This window comes from Eumetopias jubatus, unplaced genomic scaffold (assembly GCF_037043125.1).
Source record: "Eumetopias jubatus isolate StellerSeaLion01/CBP00866 unplaced genomic scaffold, mEumJub1_p1.0 scaffold_15, whole genome shotgun sequence".
Taxonomy (NCBI): domain Eukaryota; kingdom Metazoa; phylum Chordata; class Mammalia; order Carnivora; family Otariidae; genus Eumetopias; species Eumetopias jubatus.
In genome coordinates, this window is record NW_028274821.1 from 46,485,538 (window position 1) to 46,510,934 (window position 25,397).

The 25,397-nt window shown below is 38.0% G+C and overlaps 1 protein-coding gene across 2 annotated transcripts in view; it reads left to right on the forward strand.

Moving 5' to 3' along the window:
• FOCAD (focadhesin) overlaps positions 1-25,397 on the forward strand; it is a 309,970-nt gene that overhangs the window by 141,214 nt on the left and 143,359 nt on the right. For both annotated transcript variants that reach the window (XM_028107273.1, XM_028107274.2), the window contains exons 12-15: positions 6,647-6,751; positions 7,131-7,232; positions 7,972-8,102; positions 11,410-11,536. In XM_028107273.1, coding sequence (XP_027963074.1) covers positions 6,647-6,751; positions 7,131-7,232; positions 7,972-8,102; positions 11,410-11,536 — 465 coding nt within the window. The remainder of the gene's footprint in view (positions 1-6,646; positions 6,752-7,130; positions 7,233-7,971; positions 8,103-11,409; positions 11,537-25,397) is intronic.

The following is a 25,397-nucleotide window of genomic DNA, read 5'->3' on the forward strand; positions in this document are numbered from 1 at the left end:
GGGGAGTCTCCCTGGCTCTGCCGCTTGTTGGGTCCCTGCTGGAGGAGCAGTGGCCTGACTGGGCCGCGGATCACAGTTTATGGCAACCCTGAGCTGAGAGCCCGCGCCTCGGCTCCGTCTCTGCAGCTGGCTTCCCCGCTCCGATACCTGGGAGCTCTGCCGCACTCAGGCACCCCTGGTCTTTCTGTGACCCCGAGGGTCCTGAGACCACACTGTCCCGTGAGGGTTCCACCCCTTGCTTAGCCACTGGAGCGACATCCCTCAGCGGAGCCGACTTCTAAAAGGTCCGATGTTGTGCTCCGCGGCTCTAGCACTTGCCAGAAGCGGCCGCCGGAGGCCCCCTCCTCCGCCGTCTATCTCCCGAATATCGCCTCGGATTCACTTCTCCACCCGTCCTTCCTTCCAGAAAGTGGTCACTTTTCTGTTGAGAGTGTTGTTACTATTCTTCTCTTCGATCTCCTGTTGAGTTCGTAGGTGTTCAGAATGGTTTGATCCCTATTCAGCTGAATTTCTGAGACCAGACGAAATCCAGGTCTCCTACTCCTCCGCCATCTTGCTGTGCCTGTTCAAATTTTCAATTCATGATTCAGTCTTGGTACGTTGTATGTTTCTAGGAGTTTATCCATTTCTTCTGGGTTATTCAGTTTAGTGTAAGTGTATATAGTTGACTCTTACATCCTTTTTATTTCTGTGGCTCAGGTTATAATGTCTCCTCTTTCATTTCTGATTTTATTGGAATCTTCCCTCTTTTTTTCTTACTCTAGATAAAGGGTTGTCAATTTTACTGATCTTTAAAATTCCAACTCTTAATTTTGTGTTTTTCCTATTTTTTATTTCATTTATTTTTGCTTTTATCTTTATTATTTCCTTCTTCTACCTTTCGTTTGGGTTATTCTTTTTTCTAGTTCCTTGAGGTACAAAGTTAGTTTATTTGTGATCTCCTTTCTTTTTTAATGTAGGTATTTACTGCTACACATTTCCCTCCTAGTGTTGCTTTTGCTGCATCCCGTAAGTTTTGGTATCTTGTGTTTTCATTGTTGTTTGTCTCAAAATATTTTCTAATTTCCTTTTACATTTCTTCTTTCACTCATTGGTTGTTCAAGAGCGTGTTGTTTAGTTTCCATGTATTTGTGAATTTTTCTGCTTTTTAATTTTATTGACTCTTAGTTTCATTTCATTTTGGTAAGAAAAGATACTTGGTATTGAGACAGAGTGAGCACACGCAGGGGGTAGTGGCAGAGGGTGAGAGGGAGAAGTAGAATCCCCACTGAACAGGTAACCCAATGTGGGGTTCGATCCCAGGACTCTGGGATCATGACCTGAGCCGAAGGCAGACGCTTAACCGACTGAGCCACCCAGGTGCCCCACAATCTTAAATTTGTTAAGGGTTATTTTGTGACCTAACATATGATCTATTCTGGAGAATATTCCATGCATGCTTGAAAAGAATTTGTGTTTTGCTGCTGTTGGATGGAATGTCTTGTTTAGGTCTATTAGGTACATTTGGTGTATAGCATACATGTCCTCTATTCCCTTATTGATCTTTTGCCTGGATGTTCTATCCGTTATTGAAAGTGGAGTGATGAAATCTCTTATTTATGTTATCTTCTCCCCCTTTGTTCTATAAATGTTTGCTTTGTATATTTGGGCTTACGTATATTGCTCTGATGTTGGATGATTATATATTTATAATTGTCTATCTTCCCAGTGAATTGACCCATTTTATCATAACATTTTTGTTTCTCATGACAGTTGTTGACTTAAAGTCTTTGTTGTATGATTATAAGTATATGGCTGTCCTTGCTGTCTTTTGGTTACCATTTGCTTGGAATAACTTCTTTCATCCATTCATTTTTAGCCAATGTATGTCCTTAAATGTGAAATAAATCTTTTGTAGTCAGCATATATTTGTATCTTGGTTTTTATCCTGTCAGTCACTCTATATTTTGCTGTGGGAGTTTATCCCATTACATTTAAAATAATCACAAGTATAGAAGGCTTTAATATTGCCATTTTGTTCATTATTTTCTGTCAGTTCTTATAGCTTTTTTTTTTTTTAAGATGTATTCATTTATTTTTGAGAGAGAGAGCAAGTGGAGGGAGAGGCAGAGGGAGAGAATCTTCGAGCCTGCTGCCCAGCTTGATGTCAGGACCCTGAGATCATGACCTGAGCTGAAACCAAGAGTTGGACACTTAACTGACAGCCACCCAAGTGCCCTGGTCTTACAGCTTTTGGTCCCTCAATTCCTCTGTTACTATCTTACTTTGTGTTTCATTGATTCTTCTTCTTCTTCTTCTTTTTTTTTGGTGACATGCTTTGATTCCTTACTCCTTATCTTTTGTGTATCTTCTGTAAGTATTTTGTTTGTGGTTACCATGGGGCTTATAGAAAACATCTTATAGCTATAACAGTGTATTAGAAGCTGTTAACAGCTTAACTTCTGTTGCATACAGAAGCTTTTTTATTCTCCCCACACTTTGTTATTGTTGTGACAAATCACATCTTTTTATATTTTGTACCATTAACATATTTGTATAGTTATCGTCATTTATACACTGACCTTTTAACTCCCATCCCAGAATTTAAAGTGATTTATGTACTGTCATTACAGTAGTACAGTATTCTGTGTTCTTCTTTTTATTATACCTTGCTCACTGAGATTTATACTTTGATATGCTTTTGTGGTGCTGTCTAATATCTTTTAATTTCAACTTGAAGGATTTCCCTTCACATTTCTTGAAAGGCAGGTTTGATGGGTGAACTCCTTCAGCTTTTGTTTATTTGAGAAAGTATTTCTCTTTCATTTTGAAGGAAAGTTTTGCTGGATATAGTATTCCTGGTTGTCTCTCTTTTTTTAAAATTTTCTTTCAGCACTTTGATTATGTTATCTAGCATTCCCCCTTCTGACCTATAAGATTTCTGCTGAGGAATCTGCTAATAGTTTTATGGGGACTCCTTAATAATCCCATCATTCTAAACTAAACTTTTTTTTTTTTTTTTTTAAGAGGGAGAGAGGGTTGGGGCAGAGGAAGAGGGAGAGAGAGAATCTCAAGCAGGCTCCATGCCCACCAGGGAGCCTGATGCAGGGCTGAGATCATTGCCTAAGCCAAAGTCCGGATTTGGTTGCTTAACCAACTGAACCACCCAGGCACCCCTCCCATCATTCTAAATCAGTTGTTTATCATTGACTTGAATTCTGAAGGAGGGAAGCAAAAGCATAGAATTTTCTGAAACCAGAAGATCATGCTTTCTAGCTTATTTTAAATTTAAAGTTGGAGAATTCATTCTTTTTTTCTGCTTCACAGTGGAATGCTCAAGAGCAGAGTAATTGGGTGCCTGGGTGACTCCGTCGGTTAAGCGTCTGCCTTTGGCTCAGGTCATGACCATAGGGTGCTTGGATCAAGTCCCACATTGGGCTCCCTGCTCAGAGGCGAGTCTGCTTCTGCCTCTGCCCATGCTCGTGACTGCTCTCTCTCTCTCTCAGTCTTTCAAATAAATAAATAAAATCTTAGAGCAGAGGAATCAAAAGCCCATAATTACCTCTCACGTAAATCAATCAATTCACGTATGTCATTTCATTAGGAAAACAACAGTCCATACTTTATGCAAAAAAATATTTTCCATATATATATATATATTTGTATCTGTGTTTTCCTAATGGAATAACACCTATTTTGTTTTTCCCATTGACTTTTTGACGATTTAATTTGGGGTATAATAGCCTTTGAACTGTATTAAGTTTAAGATTATGTACAGTAAAATTTTCCCAGTTATGTTTTTTCACTTATGAACTCACCAGGAAAAAATAAACACCCATACATACTTCTTTAAGTCTGAGGCTCGTAAAAAAAAAAGAAAAAAAGAGAAGAAAAAAAAAACCAAACTGTACTCTTCAACATAGAGTACTTTATTTCTTTTCTGACAATATAATTAAAACAGTTGTTTAGAAGCCATAGGACTAAATACACTAATTTATAAAATGTCAGTAAATGTACTGATTGCCTTCCCAGAACTAAGAATCTGTCACAGTATCTTAGTAGAAATCTTACCAGAAGGGGTAATTGAAACTTGGGCAATGCAATCTAAGATAACCTTTTGTCTTTAATTAAAATGGGGAATAAGAAGCCAATTCAAAAATTTGTCTCCCTTCATTTGCTCAAAGTAGGGTGATGGAACTTGTGTTCTAATAGAGCCTCAGCACTTGTTAAAAACATCAATTCTGGCTGAGTGTTGTGAATCTCGCCATTACATGCGTAGCTCCAAATGCTGCCATGGTATGTCATGGTCAGGCTCATGAATGAATTAATGTTTAATGGTTACTTTTTGGTTAGTAGGTTAGTAGAGGATTTTTCTCCCTTCTTGAAAGTAAATTAAAGTAGATGTCCTCCTAAGCTTAGAAGGAACAGGCTTTCTAAGATTACAGCAGATAGAGGAAATTTAACATTCTAGGCAAAGAAAGTGTGAAATGCCCTGGGAGGAAAATAAAATTTTTTTGGTGCTACATTGTGCCATCAATAGGCTCATAGTAAGTATTCACTTACAGATATTGAATTGAATTTTTAAAAATAGCTTTATTAAGATATAATTCACATGCTGTATGCTGTCTATATGCTACATAATTTATCCAAAGTGTACAGTTCAGTGACTTTTAGTATATTCAGAGCTGTGCAAATGTAATTACAAATAATTTGAGAACGTTTTCATTATCCCCTCAAGAAACCTTGTATCCATTAGCAGTCACTCCCCGTTGTCCTCTACACCTTTCCAATCTTAAGCAATTACTTTCTGTCTCTTTAGATTTACGTCTTCTGGACATTTCATGTAAATGGAATCATATAATATGCGGTCTTTTGTTACTGGGTTCTTTCACTTGACATGATGTTTGCAAGGTTCCTTTCCGTTTTTATGGCTGAACAATATTTCCATGGTATGGCTATACTACATTTTATCAGTTCGTCAGTTGATGGACACTTGGGTTGTGTCTACTATTTGGCTATTGTGACTTATGTTGCTCTGAACATTCATGTAGGAGTTTTTTGTGTGGATATGTTTTCATTTCTCTTGGGTGGATACCTAGAAGTAGAGTTGCTAGATCATATGGTAATTCTGTTTAAACGTTTGATAAACTGCCAGACTGTTTTCTGAAGGGGCTGCACCATTTTATACTCCTTACCAGGAATGTGTGATGGTTTCAAATTCTCCACATCCTGCGAACACTTGGTATTGTCTCCTTTTTTTTATTATAAATATCAAGAGATGTTAAGTGGTATGTCATTCTGCTTTTGATTTGCAATTATGTCATGGCTGATGATGGTTGAATATCCCGGTCTTTATTAACATTTCTTTATCTTCTTTGGATCCTTTGCTCTTTTAGAATTGGGTTATTTGTCCTTTCATTGTTGAATTATAAGAATTCTTTATATATTCTGGATACAAATCCCTTATAGATAGATGATTTGTAAAAAATTTTCCCCCATTCTGTGGGTTGTCTTTCATTTTCTTCTAGTGTCCTTTGAAGGACAAATACTTTGATGAAATCTATTTTTTTTCTTTAGTTGTACTTGCTTTTGGTGTCATATCTAAGAAGGCTTTGACTAGTCTAAGGTCACAAAGATTTACTATTATATTTTCTTTAAGAGTTTGATAGTGTTAGCCCTGACATTTAGGTCTAAAAATTTATTTTGAGTTAATTTTTATGTGTTGTGTGAGAAAAGGCCCCAAATTCATTCTTTTGTATGTGGATATCTAATTGTTGAAATCCACCATTTTTCAAAAAGGCTCTTCTTCCTCCATGGTATTTTCTTGGCATATTTATCAAAAATCAATAGAACATGAAGGTAAGGATTTATTCCTAGACTCTGAGCTCTATTTCATTGATCTATATTTTTTGTTGTTATGCCAGTGCCACACTTGTTTGATTACTGTAGCTTTGAAGTAAATTTTGAAATTGAGAAGTTTGAGTCTCAAACTTCTTTCTTTTTCAAGATCGTTTTGGCAGTTTGGGATTCCTCGCTTTCCACATGAGTTTTAGAATCAATTTTTCAATTTTGGCAAATAAGCCAGCTAGGATTTTGATGGGATTGTGTTGAATCTGTAGATCTATTTGGAAAATATTACTGTCTTAACAGTATTATGTTTTTTGATCCACAAATGAATTGTGCTTCTCTCTTTATTGTGTTATGCACAGGGTTTGAAATGAACACCTGCAGAGAAATTTTTGTCCATTAACCACCCCCTTACAGTATAACTAATTTTATGTATTTCATATTGGAATAACACATTTCACTCTACTAGAAGTTACTTTGTTGTTTATATATTCTATGTTTTAGCTTCTCATTAGAACTGTAAACTTCTTTGGGGCAGGATATATTTTAACTACTTTTGTCTTGCTGAGAGTTAATGTCATGCTTGTTTAAGAAAAACATTTTTGATTGGTATTTGGCAGGTCATTATAAAAGAGATAGAATATTAGTGGTACTATGAAATTACTACTGACAACAAATGGCTAGCTAACATTTTTTTTTACGTCTTCAAAGTTATATATATATTCTTGTCATTCTTTTGAAGAAAAACAAAATAATGATTGCATTAGAGATCAGTTTCCTTTAGAAGGCATAATAAATACATTCTTTACATTCATTTTAGGTACCAAATCTGATTCCAGTTTTAATGTTCAAATTGGGAAGACCACTGGAACCCGTATTATATAATGACATCTTGTATACTTTACCTACACTTGGTGTTCACAAGGTTTGTATATTAACCAGTTTGCTTGGGGACAAAAAGAGAGTGAGGCATGCATAATTGAATTTTGAGCCCTTAATTTTGCCATGACTGCTACTTCCCTTGTTGGGCCTGGAGTATTTATTATGGTATTTAAGAATTAATTCTTTGGAATCATTTCATAGCCAAGTTTTCCCATTGGCTCTTGTCTGAGATTAGGTCTTACACCCCCGGTTTCGCTAGCTAGCCCCTCCCCCAAGCTATCCCCCACCTCTGAGAGGATGGGTCATATTGTTGTTAGCTTCCATTTCGGTCTTTATAATAAGGGATTTTCACATTCTTTTGGTCACCTTGGGATTACCTACTTTTACATTTGTGAAGCCAAAATTTCTTCAATATTTTCTAGGTGTGTATAGGACAGATTCTGCGAGTGATCCAGCTTCTTGGAACCACTCCACAACTAAGAGCTGTCACTCTGCGCTTGTTGACATCTTTGTGGGAAAAGCAGGTAAGCTTAGAGATGAACTTGTGTATTTTTTTCTTTAAAGATTTTATTCATTTTTTAACAGAGAGAGAGAGACAGCGAGCGAGAGAGAACACAAGCAGGGAGAGTGGGAAAGGGTGAAGCAGGTTTCCCGCCGAGCAGGGAACCCGATGTGGGACTCGATTCCAGGACCCTGGGATCATGACCTGAGCCGAAGGCAGACGCTTAACGACGGAGCCACCCAGGCGCCCGAGATAAACTTGTGTATTAAACGTGTTCCTTTCACCAAAGCAAATTAGTTTTGTCAGTGTGTGTGACATTGCTTTGATATAATAGTGTTAAGGCATGGCATCAGTGATTGCATTCAGAAATTTTGGTTTAGTGTAATGCTTTTGATCTGTAATGCAGTCAGTTGTGATTGACTCTCAAAGAGAAATTGAGAATAGAAAAAAAACTTATTTTGTTAATTCTGAAATTTATATTTCCATCTGCATGGAAAAAGTAATAGAAATATGATTACATGTGATTAGCGCCTTTGTAATTAGGGTGAGATTCAGCCACCTTTTTCTTGTCTTATGAAATGAACAGTACATGGGCCTGTAAGAAAATCCCTAGCAATCACAAAAGCATTCTTCTCTGCTGATTAGAAGAAATGCATTATAATTAGTGATGCAAATATGGGATTTGGAGGAAAAATGCTATGTAAAATGATTATTCAACTCAAGTTGGGAAATTAACCTTTTTTATGAAATTGCCTTCTTAGGACCGTGTCTACCCTGAACTGCAGCGTTTCATGGCCTTGTCTGATGTACCTTCTCTGTCTGTGGGCAAGGAAGTCCAGTGGGAAAAACTCATTGCCAAAGCAGCATCAATCAGAGACATATGTAAGCAAAGGTAAGATCCGCTTAATCCTTGGGAATGGATATCATGATGCATTCTTTTGCTTTCAATTTTTTTATTGCAAGCAAGAAACCAGGAATGATAGGCAGAGGATATTTGAGTAAGAATAAATTAATTTTCAGTTCCTGTTTTCTCATAGTAGAACTTAGTATGATTGGATAATAACTTTTTTTTTTTTAACATGCCTCAGTTTATCTTTTTTTAAATTCTTTTATTGTTATGATAATCACCATATATTACATCATTAGTTTTTGATGTAGTGTTCCATGATTCATTGTTTGTTCATAACACCCAGTGCTCCACGCAGAATGTGCCCTCTTTAATACCAATCACCAGGCTAACCCATTCCCCTACCCTCCTCCCCTCTAGAACCCTCAGTTTGTTTTTCAGAGTCCATCATCTCTCATGGTTCCTCTCCCCCTCTGACTTACTCCCCTTCATTCTTCCTCTCCTGTTATCTTCTTCTTCTTCTTTTTTCTTAACATATGTTGCGTTATTTGTTTCAGAAGTACAGATCTGTGATTCAACAGTCTTACACAATTCACAGCGCTCACCATAGCACATACCCTCCCCAGTGTCTATCACCCAGCCACCCCATCCCTCCCACCCCCAACCACTCCAGTAACACTCAGTTTGTTTCCTGAGATTAAGTGACCTCATATCAGTGAGGTCATATGATACATGTCTTTCTCTGATTGACTTATTTCACTAAGCATAACACCCTCCAGTTCCATCCACGTCATTGCAAATGGCAAGATCTCATTCCTTTTTATGGCTGCATAATATTCCATTGTGTATATATACCACATCTTCTTTATCCATTCATCTGTCGATGGACATCTTGGCTGTTACCACAGTTTGGCTATTGTGGACATTGCTGCTATAAACATTGGGGTGCATGTACCCCTTCGGGTCCCTACATTTGTATCTTTGTGGTAAATACCCAGTAGTGCAATTGCTGGATCGAACGGTAGCTCTAATTTCAACTTTTTGAGGAACCTCCATACTGTTTTCCAGAGTGGTTGCACCAGCTTGCATTCCCACCAACAGTGTAGGAGGGTTCCCCTTTCTCCACATCCCCGCCAACATCTGTCGTTCCCTGACTTGTTAATTTTAGCCATTTTGACGGGTGTGAGGTGGTATCTCATTGAGGTTTTGATTTGGATTTCCCTGATGCCGAGTGATGTTGAGCACTTTTTCATGTGCCTGTTGGCCATTTGGATGTCTTCTTTGGAAAAATGTCTGTTCATGTCTTCTGCCCATTTCTTGATTGGATTATTTGTTCTCTGGGTGTTGAGTTTGATAAGTTCTTTATAGATTTTGGATACTAGCCCTTTATCTGATATGTCATTTGCAAATATTTTCTCCCATTCTGTCGGTTGTCTTTTGGTTTTGTGGACTGTTTCTTTTGCTGTGCAAAAGCTTTTTATCTTGATGAAATCCCAATAGTTCATTTTTGCCCTGGCTTCCCTTGCCTTTGGCAATGTTTCTAGGAAGAAGTTGCTGCGGCTGAGGTCGAAGAGGTTGCTACCTGTGTTCTCCTTTAGGATTTTGATGGACTCCTGTCTCACGTTTAGGTCTGATTGGATAATAACTTTGAGAAGCAAGCATGTCCTTTATATTTCAGATTTAGCCTTGTATCTAGTTTATAGGACATTTGTATCCTCGTCTGGATAATAATTTAATATTATAATAAATGTGATGCTATGTTTTTTATTTTATTTTTTTTTTTGGTATACTAATCTCTGAAACCTAAGCAGTGGACTATATTCAACTGTTTTTTGTTTGTTTGTTTTTTCTTAAGATTTTATTTATATTTTTTTGTCAGAGTGAGAGAGAGCACAAGCAGAGGGAGAAGCAGGCTCCCTGCTGAGCTGGGAGCCCAATGTGGGGCTTGATCCCAGGACCCTGAGATCATGACCTGAGCCAAAGGCAGTCGCTTAACAGACCGACTAAGCCACCCAGCTGTCCCTGTAGTCAGCTGTTCTTTCTTATATTTTCCCTATGTTATGTCTAATTGTTATAGGAGTTTGAATAGGGAAGATCTTATTTGTGACTCATTGCCTGGAATTTATTACTAGAAATTATTACAAGGAAGGCTTGATCTTGAATCCCCATATATGCCCTAGATTTGAGGAAGACACGAAGGTATTAGGGAGGTGACTCTGCTGTTGTAGTTTAGGGATTAATCCTAAAGCCAATAACGTGGATGATTCTTGTTTCAAATCTGGGATCAGGATGTATCTAAACCTCAGCAGTTCTGCCTCTTTTCTAAGCTTCAGCCTTTGGCAACACCAGCATAACCTCACTCTACAAGTCACACACATGAAACCTAAGACCTGGGAGTGTGGATTCTCTGAAGCTACTGGAATGGAAAACATTTTAGAGATGAAGGATTATTAGCCGACATTTTGATTTTGCACACCTAAAGCTCAGCTTCAGGAGAGGTTAAATATCAGAGCAGGTCAGCGTCTGTTGATAACTTATTCAGTATTCCACCTCAAGGTCTGCCAAAATTTTCCAGTTTTGGAAAATGATTACCGTCTGACAGTGAAACAGTAGAATCCAACCAGGCAATTTCATCAGCTAGTAGTTTGTTCGAGAAAACCATTATATCACTCAGCGGTGACAAGGAAAGCCAAGGATGGACCTGAGCATTTCTTTGAGAAGTTAATATCATTCTGGGGATAGCACACTGCATGTGGAATAGAGAGCGGGGAGGAAGGGGAGGAGGAGGAGTGAGTGAATCCGGTGTAGTGCCTGGTGTGAGATGGGTGTTTAGTCAGTTATAATTCATGTCATTACTTTTATCATCATCATCGGCACCATTATTGTGATAGGTGTAATCACCTGCATATCACTGCTGTAATAAATTATCTTCTCATCTCCAGTCCCTGCCTTTGTAGTCAGTGGCTGATACCAGAGCACCCGGCAGGCAGGAATAGCTCTATCTTTACTGATAATCTCAATGAGGTAAGTCAGTTCTTCTCACCATTATTATAGACTTGAATTTTTTGTCAATTCAGGCCATAGGATTTACAGTTTAGGGAGAAGAAAATTTGTTACCAAGTGTCCTCTTGCCTGGATAATATTTCTTTATCAACAATGAGCCTTATGTTACAGCAGGAACGACGATGAGGCAAATCTTGGCAGAAAACATATGTTAGTATTTGAGGGTCAACATTTAATGGACATAAGGGTAAAGAAAAGCACTAATGCCGTTTGTTCAGGCAAAAGTCCTGGGAGAGGGGGAGTGTGCTCTTTGGCTTTAATCTTGTTTCTAAAGTATTGTTTCTTGTAGGCCCTACCAGCATGGCGCGGATATGTTGGCAGCCGCTTCCCAGGTGTTGAATGAATGCACCAAACCTGATCAAGCCACTCCGGCAGCCTTGGTCCTCCAGGGTCTTCATGCGCTCTGCCAAGCGGAGGTAGGCTTTTTAACATTGGTTTTGGATCATTTTGAAGAAACTATTGTCCAAGCCGTAGTAGTTACAGGGTTGTAAGTTTAGATTCATTTAATTGAGTGTTTGAGTATTCATTCCCAGAGGTTTTTATTTGGGAAGCAAAGCAAGACCTACTTTCCAAATTCTTTCTAGAGGGGAGTCTAGAAACATCTGGCCCTGTGGACATTGTCTAGAGGCTAAAGACAACCACTCTATGTTTTCCTTTGTTATTCTTCTTCTTATTATTTTTTTTTGTTAACAGAGATGGGAAAGTTATGCTCCTAGGAGATCTCTTGAATAAATCTGCTCATGAAGCGAAGAGATTGGCATACACCTTCGGCAGTTTTATAACCAGCAAAAATTATTGTTGGCTCTTAGTGATCAGTTTGGGTAGGATGGATTGATGTTTGACTTGCACCTCTAAACATTGTCTGAACTTGAGGCTGCTCCCCACGTGACAACACAGCAGAGAGAATCTTAACCATCTTGGAGAAATGGGATAATTATGTCAAAGATCACTGATAAACCTAACCAAAGTTTTTGACACAGTGAGACATACTTAGACAATTGGAGTCTTTTAGTGAAGGAGACTAAGTGGAAATCTGTTAGTGTTGGCAATTATGGTTGATATGATAATGAATATAATAATACAGGCAATGACTCTGCTCGTGTTCTTGTGCTAAGTACTTTCCATTTATGCTCCTCATTAATTCTGCAATATGAGGATTATAACACCATTTTATAGATGAGGAAAACAGACCTTCGAGGGAGGTTTACTCAGGATCTTGGTAGGAGACTAAACTGTTCTTTTGGGTAGACACTTATTTTAGCAGAGAGTGAGCATCATCACTGTTTAGGAACCAGTATGTGCTGAGGATAATGCTTGTAGACCATGGGCCCAGTGATGGACAAAGCTGTTTGGATTTCATAGCAGAGGGCTGTTACACCAGGGGCCAACTACAAAAAACCAAGGACTTTTGGTTTTTATTGCTTCAATTTGTCATCTGGAATTGGAAAGTGTCACTTTAATAATGATCTTGCTTTCATGGTAAATAATTGTAAACCTCATTTTGAAATGAGTTATTAGTTTTTTAAGATTTTATTTATTTATTTATTTATTTGAAATGAGTTTTTAATAGAAGCTTTGAGAGAAGAGAGAATTCTATACTTTCACCTCCAAATGGTGATCAATGTTACCATTTTGGACTATTTCCTTTTCATTATTTTTTCCAAACAGGAATCAAGTCATTTCCAGAATTAACTTTTTCCCTCTAACAAATGGTAATTATGTCTTACTGTGTCTATAATTCCATTGTGTTTTTCACTCATCCTCTGCTGTTACTACATGGCTCTGTTGTTTGTAGATCCTTATTAACTCATAAGAAATGCTCAGTGTGTGCTGCTGCTTTTTCTCATTCCATTTTCTCTAAGATATCATTAACTGTAGTTAGTACTGGAGATATGAAAAATGTACCGGATGTGGTGGGAAGCATCTTTGTTTTGGGGCAATTGTGGGACTGTACCTGATATATACCAGTTATTAGCTTCCTGTCCTTTGGTTAGTTTACTTAACCTCTGAGCTACTAGTTCATTAAATGAAGATAAAAGATTACTCAAAAAATAAAAGAAACCTAGCATAACGTCTGCCCACATAGGTGCTCTTTAAATGTTGAGTTTGCTCCTGAAAAATTGGTACACAGTTGGATATAGTGAGTGCCATTAAGGAGGTTCTAAGTAGGTTTTTGTTTTTAGTCTTTTCCCGAAAGCTCACATAATACAGGACAGTGACTTAATTTCTTCCTACAGATGGTACCCTATCCTTCCAATGCTGAAGCTCTTGTTACTTCTTTCAATACTTAAAGGAGACAATTTAGGATTGTTGAAGTCTGTTCCTCCAATCCAAACTACTACCCAGAGGATTTTACTAAATAGGATCGAAATCCATTTAGGCTGCTGTACTACAACATAACGTAAACTGGGTAGCTCATTAACAAACATTTATTTCTCATGGTCTGGAGGTTGGTAAGTTTGAGCTCAAGGTGCTGGTATATTCATTGTCTGGTGAGGGCCTCCATCTTGGTTCCTAGACGGCCATCTTTATAGACAGCTTTAACCTCACATAGCTGCAGGGGCAGGAGAGCTCTCTGGAGACTCTTTATGTGGTCACCAATCCCGGTCATGAAGGCTCTGCCCTCATAACCAGGTCATCCCCCAAAGATCCCAGCTCCTAAAAACTACCCCCTTGAGAATTACGATTTCAATATACGAATTTTGGAGGGGATGTTCCAAATGTTCCACCCACAGCAGCCACTTTGCTTCTTGCATTCCATTCTCTTGTAGAGGAATTGAGACATCATGTCTAGGTATTTTATTTAATGAGGCCTGCGTCTTATTTTCATACCTTAATACTCCTTCTTCTGCTTGGTTAAAGGCATTTCTCTTTTCCATTGTGTTTCATTCCAACCCCTTCTGTTTCCTTTCGTGTTATGAAATCCAAATCCCATATGGTGTTTTTATCAAAGTTTCACTTTTAAGGGGCACCTGGGTGGCTCAGTTGGTTGAGCGTCTGACTCTTGGTTTTGGCTCAGGTCATGATCTCAGGGTTGTGAGATCAAGCCCCGTGTTGGGCTCTGCACTCAGCACGGAGTTTGCTTGACCCTCTCCCTCTGCTCCTCCCCTGCCCCGCTTGTGTGCGCACTCTATCTCTCTCTCTCTCAAATAAATAAGTAAATAAATAAAACCTTTAAAAAATTCACTTTTAAAGAACTTCAGCTGACAGATTGCCAATGAAATAAATCCACCTTGTCTTTTGAACAAATAGATGTAGCCTTTTCAAATCCTTTTTGTATTAAGATCACTACTAATAAATCATAAAGCAATACTGGCAGTCACTTAACTTCATTTTTTATAGAGAATGCTTATTTTCTTATCCCTTATTTTTCACCTTTCTTGTCTTAGAGAATAAACTCACTATTTTATTGACCCTTACCAGAGGTACATAGTTATTTACCATCTTTCCTTATAGATAGTACAAGTGTCCTGAGTTGTGGAATAATTTTTTTTTCTGAGTTGTGGAATTTGTTGAAACTGACTGCATCACAGTTGATTTTGGCGATCGAAATTCTCTTTTTAAAAAATGTTTTGTAATAAATAGCTTTATGTTCATTTAAATAAGTAGAAATAATCTATTTCCCCTTGATGAACCTTGATGGTGGTAATTGATCTTTGTGTTTTGTTTAAGCCATTCCAAGCTTTTTTTGTATGTGTTCATTATTTGTGAAGCAGCTGCCATTATGTCCTGTGATGTGTGTTGAGGTTGCAAAATACACTCAATTTGGTGGCTCTTGCCAGGACACATTTACTAATTTCAGGCTAATCTTTTTTTTTTTTTTTTTTTTTTTTTTTGCCAGCATGCATTCTTTGAGACCGTTTATTCTGTCTTCTAATTGATATCATGTGTGAAGCAATTGATGGTTGCCAAGAGTTTCAAGAATGAAAATATTCAGCATAGTTATAAATCTATTTCCCAGTAGCGTTTGGTAGTAATTTGTCTATCCACTGCTTTTTAGATCCTTGACTGTCAAATAAAATTAAGAATACAGAAAGCTGAAAACAATGAAGTTTTAATAACCAATAAGGAAAAGAGTAAAATGAATAACCCTATATTTTAGAAAATGCTTCATTTGGAAAAGCATCCCCAATTGGATTTCGCTGGGCTTTCCCATCCTTGCCTTTTGTATAGTAAGTAGAGCTCTTTTTTTAAGGTCGACACTGGACTCCTCAGTTTTGGAGTCACAATTATGAAATTAATTTTCCTGGCGCGTCAGATTAAGCCTGCAATTCCTCCTCCTTAATCATTTATCATGGTCTCCAATGAGAGATTGAAAGGATGGATTCCATGTCAAGGCCAACTCTATGAAGGTGAAGATTGTGTTTCCAACATGGGTTTCTTCTATGCTGCTTTACTAAACAAAACACATAAGGGGAAGTTCTAGGAATCTTGGTTAACCATAAAGACAATTATGTAGTTTCCATTTTGGAACTGGAAAAGAAACTTTTTCTTTCCTTAACGTTATTGGTATATTGATACAGGACTTCACACTTTTTTTTTCTTTTTAATAGCTGAACTACTTTTTACAAGTTACAGCTAATATTTCTGGGGTACCTAATATGAATTTGGACATTTTGTGATAATGGGGATTCATTTTATACTGAAGAAACAGTGGCTCTGGCAATTTAAGTAACTTTCCAAGATCACATGACTCATAAATGAAAGAGAAGTAAAGTAGATCCAAGATTCTCTCCAAGTCTGATTTTCTTTTGAGACTTCCTTCCTTTGAAAAATATGAGCACTGAAAGAAGTACCTTTCTTTGGCTTTAAGCAGAGGGTTTGCCATTTTCAAAGGAAAATTAATATTCATGCATTATCTTGTCCATATTTTTTCCATTCAGCTTTCTCATCTCATCTGAATACTTTTTGCCCCATTCCATCCCCATATTCCTTAATTTTCTTGTTTTTAAAAAAGATTTATTTGAGAGAGAAAGCAAGCTTGTGCATGTAAGTGGGGGAGGGAGCAGAGGGAGAAGGAGAGAGAGAATCTTAAGCAGACTCCATGCTGAGAACAGAGCCCTACTCAGGGTTTGATCTCACAACCCTAAGATCATGACCTGAACTGAAATCAAGAGTGGGTCACTCAACCAACTGCACCACCCAGGTGCCCCATTTCTTTTTTGACTTAATATAAAGTTATGTCTCTGAGAAACAATATTCTCTTTTAAAAAAAAGTTTTATTAGGCTTAAATCACATACTATTCCTTTCATTCGTTTAAATGTTTACAATTTGATGGATTTTAGCATATTTTCAGAGTTCTGCAGCCATCACCATAATCAATTTTAGAAAATTTCACCACCTCCACAAAAAAACCTTGTACCCTTTAGTTATCACCCCCCAACCCCTCACATTTGCCCTAGCTCTAGGCTCTAGGCAACCATGAATCTCCTTTCTGTCTCTATGGATTTGCCTATTCTGGACAGTTTATATAAATGGAATCATACAATATATTGTTTTTTTGTGACTAGCTTCTTTTACTTAACATGTTTTCAGGGTTCATCAATGTTGTATCATGTATCAGTACTTCATTTCTTTTTATGGTCAGATCATATTCTATATGGCAATTCTACATTTTATCCATCTTTCAGTTAATGAACTTTTGGATTTTTCCTTTTTTTTGGTCTATTGTGAATAATGCTGCTATGAACATTTGTGTACAGATTTTGGCATAGACATATGTTTTCATTTTGGGGAGGTATACACCTAGGAATGGAATTGCTGGGTCACATGCTTACTCTGTGTTTAACCATTTAAGAAATGGCCAGACTGTTTTCCAAAGTGGCTGCGCCATTTTGCATTCCCATCAGCAGTGTATGAAGATTTTAATTTCTCCTCATCCTTAGCAACACTTCTTAGCTGCCTTTTCTTTTTTCTAACTGTAGCCATCCTAGTGAGTGTGAAGTGGTATCTCGTAAGGCTTTGATTTGCATTTCCCTGATGATTAATGATATTGAGTGTCTTCTCTTGTGTTTCTTAGCCACTTGTATATCTTTTTGGAGAAATGTCTATTGTGATCCTTTGAATATTCTCTTCTTCATAGCTTTTAACTAGCCTTGTCAGCCAAGTTACATTTTGTTCCTATAGGAATGATTAGTTAAAACAGTTTTGTTCTCATACATCAAAGTAGACTGGGAAATCATGAGCTTTTTTATGGGCCTTTTTACTACAGAGAGAGCTTATCAAACCATATGAAATATCAGATAAAGACTCGTATGTTCCATTTTACCACTTTGTCTACCTATTACATTTTCTTTATTTTTACTGAAATTAGCAGAATGTTTTCATTTCAGTTCATGGGAAACTATTAGAGACATTTTAATAATAGTATTAGTAAGCTTCTGTTGTTTTACTGTTTTCTATACAGTAACCATTATATATTATAGTCATTATATTTATTATCTCATTTAATCTTATGAAAAGAAGCCCTCTACATGAAAGGTACTGTTTTCTTCTGGGAGGCTGACCATATTTAAATAATTGCCCAAGGTCATATAGCTAACATGTGGTAGAGTCAGGATTCATATCCAGGTCTGGCTCAATTCAAAATCTATGTCTTAATCACTTTTTAAAAAAACCCTAGCTTTGTTGAGAGATAATTCACAAACGACCACTATGTGTTTTTTGTTAGTCATGTTTGTATTCAGTTGACCTAGTTATGGTGTGATATTACTGGGGAAATCTTTTTGTGAGCATGACATTTGGACTCATTTCCCACACTTCTCCATTTCCTTTGTGATTGGTTTACTGCAAGAGTTTATATAATTTAGGGTTTGTATAAAGATCCTAATGAAAAGATGTTTTGAGCTAAACTAGATTAATTTTTAGTGTTTTTACTGATTAAAAATTAGATTTTATAATTTAAAGATGTTTTGAATTTTTTTATGTCACTTTTAAAGATATTTGGTTTTTATAGTATCACATTTACTTTGAATAATGAAAAAATAGTATCCTTCAACTTTTCAGAAAAGCATTTTCATTTTGTTCATTTTCCTTTCCATTGTATTTTTACACATACATATTTTATTTACATCCTCTCTATTTACTTTACATTTTGCTAGAAATATCTTTGATGTTGCTACATATTTAAAAACATTTTTTTAAAGATTTTATTTATTTATTTGACAGAGAGCACAAGCAGGGGGAGAGGGAGAAACAGGCTCCCCACTGAGCAGGGAGCCTGATGCAGGGCTTGATTCCAGGACCCTGGGGTCATGACCTGAGCTGAAGGCAGAAACTTAACCGACTGAGCCACCCAGGCACACCGTTGCCATGTATTTTAATGACTGACTTACATTCCATTGAGTAAAATTATCATAAGTAATCAAATAATTCATTTCTTAAAAATTTTTTTAAAAGATTTTATTAATTTATGTATTAGAGAAAGTGAAAGAGAAAGAGAGAGCGGGGGTTGGGGGAGGAGCAGAGGGAGAGAGGGACAAGCAGACTCTGTGCTGAGCGCAGAGCCCAGTGTGGTGGCTCAGTCTCACAACCCCTAAGATCATGACCTGAGCTGAAACCAAGAGTTGGTTGCTCAACCAACTAAGCCACCCAGGTGCCCCACAAATAATTCATTTTTGATTGGATTTTAAGTTGTTCTCCACTTTTTTCTGTTTGTTTTTTGGAAGATTTATTATTTTAGAGGGAGAGGGAAAGAGAAAATCCCAAGCAGACTCCCCACTGAGCACGGAGCCCGACAGGGAACTCAATCCCTGAGATCATGACCTGAGCCACACAGGCGCCCGCCCCCCCAACTTTTCTGTCTTTATGATTAGTAGTCTGAGAATTAATTATCTTTGTAAAGTTTTAACTTCGTTTTGGATTATTTTCTTAGAATAAATATTTTAGAGTTTTAAGGATATTTTTATGATCTTATTAAATAGTTAAGTTATTTTTGTAGTAACTTTACATGTTTACCTGAGCATGAAAGGTGGAATGTAGGGGTGCCTGGGTGGCTCAGTCGTTGGGCGTCTGCCTTGGGCTCAGGTCATGGTCCCAGGGTCCTGGGATCGAGCCTCGCATCGGACTCCCTGCTCAGCGGGAAGCCCGCTTCTCCCTCTCCCACTCCCCCTGCTTGTGTTCCCTCTCTTGCTGTGTCTCTCTCTGTCAAACAAATAAATAAAATCTTAGAAAAAAAAAAAGAAAGGTGGAATGTAGCTATTTGTACCTAAGTTTCAGACCATATTATTTGTTATTAGGGAGAACAGTTCAATTGCATCACACTTCATTAACTCCGTAGCGTTTCTTGTTACCATCATTGTGCTTGCTACCAGGAGCCCATAATCCCTTATTTCCCCAAATTACAAGCTGTCATTAACGAAAGGAAAGATCTAAATTGTTTCCTCATAGTGAATTCGCCCAATGTAGGTTTAGCTTTAGGGCTTTGGAGAATTGTTAATAAAGGAGGCAGGTGGTGATTTAATTCAGTATGGGTTTTAAAGTAGAAGTTGTAAAAAGTTAGCTGTATTTTAAATTTATTTTTTAAACATTTTATTTATTAGAGAGAGAGAGTGTACGCACGCACAAGAGAGGGGAGGGGCAGAGGGAAAGGGAGAGGGACAGGCAGGCTCCTCACTGAGCTCAGAGCCCAACACAGGGCTGGACCCCAAGATCATGACCTGAGCCGAAGTCAGACGCTTAACCGACCGAGCCATCCAGGCGCCCCTTAATTAGTTTTATTTTTTAATCATTTGTGTATTGTTACTTTGTTTTTAAAGTTCATCTTGTTTGCTTGCGATCATATTAAATCCAAACTTCAGCTTTTTTTGGTTTGCTTTTATTTTATATTTAAGAAATGTCATTGTTTTGCTTTAGAGATTTATGAGTTTAAGTGTACAAGAGATCCTATTTATCTCATAATCTCATGCAGTCTGTTGCCTGTTCCAGAAAAGGTGCAAATAGAAAAGCTTGGTAGCCTTTCAGAAGGATTCTGCCAAGTTGTCATCTATTCATTTTCTGATGAGTAGAGGTGGGGTGGGGAGGAGAGCAGGGGAGGAGGAAATGGTATGGCTTACCCCCTAAACCCCGTGGCCACTACCACAGCGAATGGTAGGCAAGGATTCCTTGGGCAGGAAACAAAAAAGTATTCACCTTAAAATAAAAGTATTGACGATTTAAGCCAGGATGTGCAAGGCTTTCTGGATATGAAGATTTATGAGACACTTTTGGCCTAGGAATTCACAGTCTAGTAGGGGAGAACACTGCGTTAAGTACACTAAATGTATTTGAAATTCAGAAATAAGGGAGAGAAGAGATTGATGACAGCAAAGGACTCCTTCCCTAAACCTCACCCAGCAAGTTCCCTGTGGCAGAGGGAAAGAACATCTGGGTCTAGAAGAGAGGGGCTCTGTGGCTCACCTCTAGCTCTCAGTTTTTTCTTGTTTACAAAGAAAGCTATCTTGTTAAACAGCCCTGTTGAGATGTAATTCACATAGTCTACATTTCACCCATTTGCAGTGTACAATTCAGTGACTTCTTGAATATTCACAAAGTTGTACATCCATCTCCACAATCAATTTTAGGATATTTTCATGACCCCACACCCTCCAGGTGCCCTCCCCGCAGCCTTAGGAAACCATTAATCTATTTTCTGTCTCTATAGATTTGCCTATTGTGGACATTTCATGTAAAAGGAGCCATATAATATGTGGCCTTTTGTGACTGGCTTTTCATTAGCATAGTGTTTTCAAGGCTCATCTGTGCTGTAGCATGTATCCGTACGTTATTTTCTATAGCTGGGTAATACTGCTTTGTATGGGTACACCACATTTTATTTATCCATTCATTAGGTAATGGACATTTGTTTTTTCCCCACTTTGTGGCTATTATGAATAATTCTGCTATGAATATTCATGTACAAGGTCTTTTTTTTTTTAAAGAATTTATTTATGAGAGCGAGAGAGAGAGAGTGAGAGTGAGTGCACGAAAAGGAGGGGAGGGTCAGAGGGAGAGGGAGAAGCAGACTCCCTGCTGAGCAGGGACACCCCCCCCCGCCTCGGCACTCGATCTCGGGACCCCAGGATCCTGACCTGAGCCCAAGGCAGATGCTTAACCGACTGAGCCACCCAGGTGCGCCTCATGTACAAGGTCTTGTATGGACATAGATTTCATTTTTCTGGGTTGTATATCTAAGAGTAGGATTGCTAAATCATGTTTAGCTGTTTGAGTAATGACCAGACTGTTGTCCAAATGAGCTGTATTGTTTTACCAACAACATCTTTGTTTTCTTCTCTCCAAATAATGCAGATACTCCTAGGTAGGCATGGCCACTGAAGCATTATTAGCTGTTACCTACATTCTTACAAAATGTTTATGATGTGGATAGTCATTTAAGAATAAGAATATAGTCGCATATCTTCGGTCATATAGGAGGGTTGCTAGGAAAGAGGGAGCTGCCCTGGCCAGTTATTTCTTTCTAACCTTCTTTGGGGCATTGTTGTCTTGCTACTCAAAATGATTTCCTCTGCCTTTGGGAAGTTGCCAACCCTTGCCTTAATAGGTGTCATCTTTGACCAGTAATTAATAACAATCTTGAATGGTGTATTGTTTACCATACTAAGGATGTCTGTCTTCATAAAAACCGACATTTCTATAAGTCAGAGTTTGAAAACATATGGCCTATTTTATTTGATTATCATAGGATTAATATTTTAAATTCTAATATTAATGAAAAATGAAAATATAGGTATCTACTGTCTCTTGGTGAGGCAGGAATATCTTGCAGTACCTGGCTTGCTTGTCCACATGGCAGTGACCCCTTGCTGTTAAGTAGCACTTAGCAGCTTCCTTTAGACGAGCGTGTGCTTTAATTTGCTGTGGTTCCTTTGGCTTCTAGATTTACGTTACCTGCCTGACCCAGGTAGTCCTTGCAAGTGTGTCCCTTATTTTTAATATTACAAGTAATTTCATGTAAGTTTGTCTTTGCTTCAAAAAGGAAGCTGTTCTATGATTGGCTAGTAAACAGGAAAAAAGGTCCACATTGTTGGTCATAGGGAAACACTGCAGTCACTAAAATTAAAAAGACTGTCAATACCAAATAATAGAGAAGGTATGAATGTCTGCTATGTGATTGTCAAGAATATAAAGTGATAAAACCGCAGTGGGAAAGTATTTGGCGGTTTTTTTTAAGATTTTATTTATTTATTAGAGAAAGAGAGAGAGTACAAGCAGGGGGAGGGGCAGAGGGACAAGCCGACTCCCTGCTGACCATGGAGCCCAACATGGGGCTGCCAGGACCCCGAGATCATGACCTGAGTGGATGTCAGCTACTTAACTGACTGAGCCACCTAGTCTCCCCAGCAGGTTTTTTTGTAAAGGTGAACATAAACCTACTTTATGATCCAGCATTTTCACTTCTAGGTATTTACCTGAGTAAATGAAAACATGTCCACAAAAAACTCCTATAAGAATGTTCAGGTCAGCTTTACTAATGGTAACATATTTGCAAACAACCCATGCTCATCAGCTGGCCCGTGGGTGAACAGATAGTGGTGTATTTGTGCAGTGCAATGCTATTCAGCAAGAAAAAGGAATGTACCACTGCTACTCGGGACAGCAGGGATGAATCTTAAGAACATGCTCATTGAAAGAAGCCTGTCACAAAAAGTCCATACATATCATTCTTTTTTTTTTTTTTTAAAAGATTTATTTATTTATTTTGAGAGAGTGAGAATGAGAGAGAGAGGGTACATGAGGGGGGGGGTTAGAGGGAGAAGCAGGCTCCTCGCTGAGCGGGGAGCCCGATGTGGGACTCGATCCCAGGACTCCAGGATCATGACCTGAGCCGAAGGCAGTCGCTTAACCGAATGAGCCACCCAGGCGCCCCATACATATCATTCTTATGAAATTCAAAATTAGGCAAACTTAATCTATGGGGACAAATCAGCATAGTGGTTGGCTTGGCATGGGGAGGAGGACAGAGTAGAAAGGGACTTTAGGAAATTCCAGAGTGTGGGCTATACCTACACTGGTAATATCGTAGCCATTAGCTACATGGGACTAGTAAGCTCTAGAACGATGGCTAATTCAAAGTATGATACGCTGCAAACATCAAATATACAGCGGATCAAAGCCTTATGAAAAACATGTAAAATACCACATTGATAATATTTTTAAAATCAACTCCAGATTGAAATGGTAGTATTTTGGGTATATTGGGTTAAACAAAATATATTTAAGTTAATTTCATCTGTCTCCTTTAACTTTTTAAAATGTGGTTACTGGAAAATTTTAAATTGAATATGTGGGTCACATTCTACTTCCACAGTCTATCCATCTTGATCGGGGTGGTGGTTACAACAGTGTGTACATCTGTCAGAATTCATTGAACTATAAGATTAAGATCTGTACTTTTAGGAATTTGTTATACTTTATAAAACAAAACTGTACAAGCTATATTTTTCATGCTAGTTACCATATTTGGCATTCGGCATCCATTATATTCTAAGTGAAACTTCACGATCACCTTATAATATAGGTGATATTTGCTGGTGAGTCTAGGAAGTCTGAGTCATATCCAGTTGACGTAGAAATATGTGGTAACGTGGAGATTTGAACGGCTTGTGGTTTGACTATAATTCTTGTGCTTTTCCTATTCGATCGTGTTGCTTTGCCAATGGTGATGAGAATGTGAGTCTACTTTGGGACAGTTTGTTTTGTGGCTAAAGCCATTGATTTCTAAACCTGTGCTCTGGGAGGTGGTGAATGAGTCATAACATTTTGGAAAGATAATTCTGCAAGTGCATAGGAATCTAGTAGCATTGCTCCTGAGGTCTCAAGGAGGAAAACAACTCGCAGTCTAAAAACATTGCCCACCATTGGAGGGGCAACAGCTCTGGGGTGTGTAGAAATGAAAATCAATACACTGTCCTGAAAAGCAGGGCTCATTCACTTTTAACATTTTCTCTCTCAAGTCTTGAGATGGGACTGTGAGGCCAGGCTGGCCCTCTGTTTTCTTAATCAGCTGTGAGTCTGTTGTAGCAAAAATTAATAGGCGTTGCAGGATCATGAAGAAAAGCTCTTTCATCTTTCCGAGCTCCAAGAGGGTGTTGTATTTTCAAAGCAAGTATTGTACAATTGAGCAATAGATAAGGAGGGGAGGGGCCTTTCCTGGGGATTCTTGACCCCTGGAAGAGTTCACTTTAGGCCATTTGTCACAGCAATGATTTTCCCGGAAATACCCTATGCCAAGGTTATGTTTTGGCTATTCTATCCTCTTTTATTGATTTATTTTCTGAAATCACGGGGGAAGGTAGTTGTCCTGCCCTCTCTTCATCATCCCAGCTCTTTGTCTAGCGGCTCCTTCGGAGCACCATGGGGTGGAAACCATTTTCAATGGGACGCAGCAGGTTTGAAAGGTTTTAGGGAGTGAGTGTGGTACAGAAATGGCCAATAGAAATCCTGGATTTTGTTTAAGCATTTTTCAGCGTGATAAATATAATTTAATATGGAAATGTGATCCATTGTCCCAAGGCAGGTTTTCCCAGCTGTGTACAGTAAGGATCCTGTCGCCTACTGTGGATTCGGTATTTATTACACTCTGGAACCTCTTTTGTTGTTCTGAGGTTTTGTTTGTGGGGACATTTAAAGGTGGATTGCCTGTTCAACCTTGCAGAGGAGTTGATTAAGTTTAATTTGCTATGCATTAGGGAAGGAATTTGCTGGTCTTTTTGAACTGAGCTCTATGTTATTTGTAGTTGGGGCATGTTTTTTGATGCCTTCAGTTCTTTCTGGGCATGAAAACGCTTTTTGTACATTTGTTGAATCTATTTCCATGCTGAGCTTTTTATATACAGCACAATGACCCTTTGCACTTGCAGTTGTAGTTTGGCCTTATTTTTAACTTTAAAAGGACAGCAGGAACTTGCCTTTTATTAAACATTTGCGGGATATTATAACATTTACTTTGTCACCCCGTAAGTAGATGTTTCAATATGGTTTTTCATTTTCAAAATAAAATCTTAACTGTGTTATTTTTGTACGGTTCAGCACACATACACCATGTGAAATGTGTGGGAAAATAAAAATATTGGTGTTTTTTTTCTTTAAATAGAAAAGACTTCAGCTTCCCACTATTTAATTGGTTGTTTTTATTTTTATTTTTTTAAAGAAGTATTTAGAGATCATGTCAAATTGAGCACTGTATCACAACTTATAATGGGAAATCTTGAATTTGAGGTGTTGAAATTTTGCCATTTCCTGTTTTTGCTTTTCTTTTTCTTTTTTATTAAGTTTTTAAT